The 6,108-nt window shown below is 45.4% G+C and overlaps 1 protein-coding gene across 1 annotated transcript in view; it reads left to right on the top strand.

The window, feature by feature from the left end:
- The window catches only part of LOC105538411 (aldo-keto reductase family 1 member B10-like), a 16,529-nt gene that overhangs the window by 8,857 nt on the left and 1,564 nt on the right, over positions 1-6,108 (top strand). Inside the window, exons 4-8 of the mRNA XM_011978261.1 lie at positions 3,491-3,613; positions 3,901-4,007; positions 4,441-4,522; positions 5,051-5,134; positions 5,782-5,864. Of these exons, the coding sequence (XP_011833651.1) occupies positions 3,491-3,613; positions 3,901-4,007; positions 4,441-4,522; positions 5,051-5,134; positions 5,782-5,864 (479 nt within the window). The remainder of the gene's footprint in view (positions 1-3,490; positions 3,614-3,900; positions 4,008-4,440; positions 4,523-5,050; positions 5,135-5,781; positions 5,865-6,108) is intronic.

Here is a 6,108-nt window from a genome sequence, read left to right as displayed (position 1 = left end):
CAGGATGGTCTCGATCTCCTGACCTCGTGATCCGCCCGTCTCGGCCTCCCAAAGTGCTGGGATTACAGGCTTGAGCCACCGCGCCCGGCCCACCCTTGTCTTTTGGGTGCATCTGATACTATTTATATTTCAAGGCTAATACTGAGTCTTCAAATAAGACTGGAAATACAACATACCCCACTTTAAGGAATATATATGCTGTTTCAAACCAGGGCGAGCCATTTGTAACAGGAGGTTTGGGCCTGGGTTTGCTCATAGCAGCTAAGTAACCGAGGGTCAGTTTTGTAACTCTTGTAGGGCTCAGTTTTCTCTTCTTAAAAAAGAAGTCTTGTAACACATACTGCTAATATGTATTTTTGAGGGTGTGATAGAGATTAAGATGGTTTACATGCCAGGAACATTAGTCATAGCCACCATGTAATCATCTAAACCTATAAGGCAGTGTTAGCATCCCCATTTATAAATAATGACATTTGAAGCCTAGTTTGATTGGTGACTTGTACAGGTCATGTCACAATGTGTGTGGCAGAGCTGGGATTGGACCCAGACTCATCTGAATCACAAGTCCAACTACCAAAGCCATCAGCATGGTGCTTGGCAGGCAGTGAACACACATCCAGAAATCAGGGAGCCTGAGTGCCCTGCTTCCCAGATCACATCATGACCTGTTCACATCATTCACATTCAAAGTGAATTAAGGGATCAGTGTTTTCTCTGGTCATTTTTTATTATACTATTATATCCCTTTGCAAATGCTAGTAGAGAACGAAGTGGAGGAATAAGTTATAAATGAACACTGGCATATGACTCCAAGAGTTAATGATGTTATCTTGGCAGCTGTCTGTGTAGGGGTACATGCAGTTGCGAGTTTGTATTGTGTTGTACAAGGGAAAATATATTAAGCCTCACGTTTTTGAAATGCTTAGAATGGACATGATTCAACTAAACATAGCTTTTTCTGTGTATTGTTTGTTCAAAAACATTAATCCACAAGCGCAGTGTTCTTTTTTTAAGACAGAGTCTCACTTTGTCGCCCAGGCTGCAGTGCAGTGGCATCATCTTGCCTCAGTGCAACATTCCTCTGTCGAGTTAAAGCCATTCTCCTGCCTTAGCCTCCTGAGTAGCTGGGACTACACGTGCATACAACCACGCTCGGCTAACTTTTGTATTTTTAGTAGAGATAGGGTTTCACCATGTTAGCCAGACTGGTCTCGAACTCCTGACCTCAGGGGATCCACCCATCTCGGCTTCCCAAAGCGCTCTGATTACAGACGTGAGCCACCGCACCTGGCCTTTTCAATACATTTTATCAGTTTTCCTTAGCTCCTATGATGATATTAATGTGGCTTGTGTGTCAGTGTAACCTGCATCTCACAATCTACGTTTTGTGAATGAATACAAGGATGACTGCTAAATACAACATTTGAAAGGTATGAAAAGATATCAGTGATCAAGGTCAGAGGCTCTGATTTGAAACGAGCAGGCTTGAATATGAAAGCGCTGGATGTTTCTGTAGACCCACAGCCAGTTCAGTAGAAACCTCATTGACCACCCTGAAGCAGACGGGAGGAAAAAGTATAAAGATGTCAAGTTCGAAGACAGGCAGACTAACCTGACCTATGATGTACAATAGCTTTTGTATTATCTAAATGCCCCATCAGAAGTTTTGGGAACCTTTTGTTTTCATAGCATCTAAACTCTACTGCCCAATTTGAACAACTTCATCTACGCTAGTGGTTCTCAACGTGGCTGTTCATTAGAATCACCTGAGGAGTTTAAAAATCCCAATGTCTACTCTACAACTCAGACAAAATCTGTAAGAAACTCTGGGGGGTGAAACCCAGCCACCGATATTATTATTATTATTATTATTTTTAATTCAGAGAGAGTCTTGTTCTGTTGCACAGGCTGCAGTACAATGGCAAGATCACAGCTCAGTGCAGCCTCGGACTCCTGGGCTCAAGCAATCTTCCCAGGTAGCTGGGATCAGAGGCACATGCGACCACATCCAGCTAATTAAAAAAAATTTTTCTGGTAGAGACAGAGTCTTGCTATGTTGCCCAGGATGGTCTCGAGCACCTGGACTCAAGCAATCCTCCTGTCTCAGCCTCTGATAATGTGTATCAGAAAGATATACATTATTAGTATGTATATTATAAGACCTTTTTTTAAGAAGAGAATACTAAGGTCTACAAGAGTTAAAAACTTACCCTCAGTTGCTGAAACCCTGGGCCAAATCCCCCTGTTCCAATCCTATCCCAAAGTGCTGAGATTACAGTCATGAGCCACTGCATCCACTGGTAGTTTTTAAACTTCCCTGGTGATTCCAAATTGCAGCCAAAGTTGAGAAGGGCTAGATAAAGAGTTCCCAGAACATGTCATATTCATCCCTGCCTCTGAGCTTTGCTATTGCCTTCCTGTCTCATATGCTCATATTTTTCCCCTCTTATCTCTCTCTCTTTTCTTTTTCTGAGGTGCAGTTTAAACTCTACCTGAAGGTCTGCCCTGACAGCTGCAGGCTGTGTGAATCTCTTCCTTCTCTGCCCTTTCTGACTCTGTCTATGCCATGGTCATGTTATCTGAGGCAGCCTCAGGGTCATGGTTGATGGCTCCACAGAAGGGAACCCTGGCACTTTAATTGGACTGTAAGAATCCCAGAAGAAGGAAGCACATCGTATACTTTTACATCCTAACAACTTCTGGAACATGTAATAGATGGCTAATAAATACATGTTGCATTGGAGGCTGCTGCTAACATATATGATATCTTTGGGCAAGTTTGGAAAATGCCCGATATAGGCTAAAAGTTATACAAAGATTCCCTTCCTTGGGGATCCCTGTAGTTTCTGTACCGGGAAGCATGGCTGGATATGCAGACAGTGGGTCAGGTTTCAGCCCCACACAACTCCTTGCCCAGGTGCCCCTGCCAGGGCATAATCTATATGCATGACCTTCCTGCAAACCCAAGCACGGTTGGTGTGGGAGAAAGTGACTCAGGACCAACAAGTGAGGCTTCTCCACATGCTGCAGCCTCTTCCGAACTAACACAGCTTGCCTAGGTTTGAGTGTACAATGCACACACAGCAGTAGCTACCCGCTGTCATTTGGATTCATTAAAAATAAAATCATCTCATAAGCTTGCAAATGTTCATTTTTTATTTATTTTTTATTTTTTGTATTACAGAACTTCATATTTCCCCTGTATAGAGCAGTATAATTTTGAGTGTGTTTCTTTATGTGTAAGGTGAGGGTGGCAAGAATATAAATCTTTACCTGTTACTCCTAGTTTTTCTTGGGCTGGGGAGGGGCAGTAGGGCTGGAACATTCACTGATGGGCACCCAGGCCCTGGACTGAAATTTCCTGTGAATCCTTCGGCTAACCCTGTTGTGCTGGATCCTTTAGCAATTTCTGCCCCAGGGAGGACTAAGGCAAGCCAGGGTCCCTGTAGTCCCTCTGGGACTGCCCAAAAGGTTTTCCTTTCTATGACAGGCCATGGAGGAGCTGGTGGATGAGGGGCTGGTGAAAGCCCTTGGCATTTCCAATTTCAACCACTTCCAGATTGAGAAGCTCTTGAACAAACCTGGATTGAAATATAAACCAGTGACTAACCAGGTAAATTCTGTTTAGTATAAGGGTAAATAAAGGTCTTGCCCTATTATTTCTTAAACATTGGGAGGAACGTTCAATGCTATGTCCCGAGTGTCATCTCAGGGGTCAGTGATCAGGACACTTTCGGGAGGTGTGAGGCTGACCTCATGGTTGTGTTAGCAAGAATCTCAGTAGGTAGGTATTTGGCCTTTGCTTGGTGGTCTTTTTTTGTGTGTGTCGAACTCCCTCCCTATGAACAACTCAAAAAGCCAGCCAGCTTTCCCCGTGATGAGGATTGTTTGCTGTTGCAGGTTGAGTGTCACCCGTACCTCACGCAGGAGAAACTGATCCAGTACTGCCACTCCAAGGGCATCACCGTTACGGCCTACAGCCCTCTGGGCTCTCCGGATAGACCTTGGTGAGGCTTCCAAGCAGTGGATCCTTCTCTTGATAATCTTAAAAACATTATTTTATATTTGGTAAATATTGGTATGAGACCATAAGTCACTGGAAAGAAAAACGTGTGTAAGGTAATGCGTTTGCTACAACCAAATGGGATGACTGTGGAAACAAATGGGAATTAAAAAGCAACAAAAACAGCAACAAAAAAACATGGGCGACGTGTTTGACCCTCTGGGAATATTTCCAGTTCAGCCACCCAAGGATGAACCAGGCTTTGCAAAATGCTGAGACTTCAGAGCCCAGGGGAAGGATCGAAGCTTCCAGGTCCTCCTGCCTGTCTCCCAGATGGAGAGGCTCTGATGATCAGTTTTGAGACCCTCACTGGAGTGGTGTCCATCTGTACATGGTAGCCGTGGTGATTGTTCACATCAGCATCTTTCTGCCTCTAGGGCCAAGCCAGAGGACCCTTCCCTGCTGGAGGATCCCAAAATTAAGGAGATTGCTGCAAAGCACAAGAAAACTGCAGCCCAGGTACCATATTTTTATTTTTCTTGTTATCCAACAACGATTTCTTCCAGTCTCATGTTTCATTTCTTGTGTTGTCCTCAACTAACTCCTTAAAGGGGAAGAACACAGGAGCTGAAGCCATCTATAGTGTTTCCTTCGAAGTCTGTTGGAACCTCCAGGAAACACAAGAGCTGTCACTGAAACAAAGATAGCTTCTGCCTCACAGCTTCCTGTTAAGCCCGACAGCCAAGTCGTAAAGCATGGCTTTGGAGTCTAGGGATATGGGTGCAGACGCCACCTCCACCTCTGATCAGCCTTATGACCCAAACTGCGTTCTTTATTCGTAAAAAATGAAGATCACAGGGTTGTCCCTAAGATGAAGGGAGAGAATGAGGCGGGGGGCTGGCACAAGTCTATAGCTGTCAAGGGCTCAGTCAGTATCAGCGATTGTACCTGAAGCCACATGAGCTGCAGAGATGTTTTATTCTTCCTTTCCATAAAAGGAGGGGTCCTTGTAGCTGAGTGGAAACATGATGTCCCCTTTCCGCACAGGTTCTGATCCGTTTCCATATCCAGAGGAATGTGATTGTGATCCCCAAGTCTGTGACACCGGCACGCATTGTTGAGAACATTCAGGTAAGATCCCGGCTGGTCGGCCCTGGTATTCTTCAGGGGAGGGGGACACAGACAGACACTGTCACTAGGCTTCTCACCTCATCCCTGCACTGTCTTCTGCCCCCTCTGTTCCCACCATCCTATCATTTTCCAGCCCAGGGATCTAGGCTCAGTATACCTGAGATGAATGACCCATGGGCTTAGGACATGCTGGGGACAGTGCCTGCTGAAGCCTTGTCAGGTCTGAGCACAGCTGTGCCTCACACCACTGAGAAGACCCTCAGTTGCCCCTGAGCAGCTAAGCCGTGGGCCACCACATGAGCAGACTATCCTGGCCTCCCTGCTCATCTTCTGGCAGCAGAGGAAGTGTGAACTGTCCTTGGAGAACTGTCTTCTAGAAGGGCGCATCATGGAGCACAGGGCCTGTGCACACCTGGAGCTTAGTGCCTGTGAACCTGGTCTCCCTCCCCCGGAACACTGAGCACTACAAATACTGCGGTCTTTATGTAGGACCTAATTTAGAGAAAAATTTGTATCCTGTGGATATAATGGGAAAAACACCTGTGACCAGTTTGTGCTGCTAGAACTCCCTGCTAGAATGAGCGGCAGTCTCCAGTCACAGCAGTAACGGCCTTACTGATGATGTGCTGGAACTCCTATCTTTCCAGGTCTTTGATTTTAAATTGAGTGATGAGGAGATGGCAACCATCCTCACCTTCAACAGAAACTGGAGGGCCTGCAACATGTTGCAGTAAGTGGCATGGAATTAACTAGGAGCATTGCCAGGAGTTTTTCCAAACTGGTAGAGGGTTAGTTGCAAGAGTTAGAAGGCTGCTGGGACTACTTGTGTCTTCAAATACAATTTTGGGGCAGTTCTGAAAGTTAAAATTGGGGTACCTGGGAATCACTGTGATGGACACATCTCTAATTGCTGCTCATTGTCTGAACTTCTGGATGTAGAGCTAGAATTGTAACAGAAGGTGTGTTGTCAATAG

This window comes from Mandrillus leucophaeus, unplaced genomic scaffold (genome assembly GCF_000951045.1).
Source record: "Mandrillus leucophaeus isolate KB7577 unplaced genomic scaffold, Mleu.le_1.0 Scaffold1911, whole genome shotgun sequence".
In the NCBI taxonomy this organism is placed as follows: Eukaryota; Metazoa; Chordata; class Mammalia; order Primates; family Cercopithecidae; genus Mandrillus; species Mandrillus leucophaeus.
The sequence above is the reverse complement of the archived record's forward strand: the minus strand, read 5'-3'. Positions and strand labels throughout refer to the sequence as shown.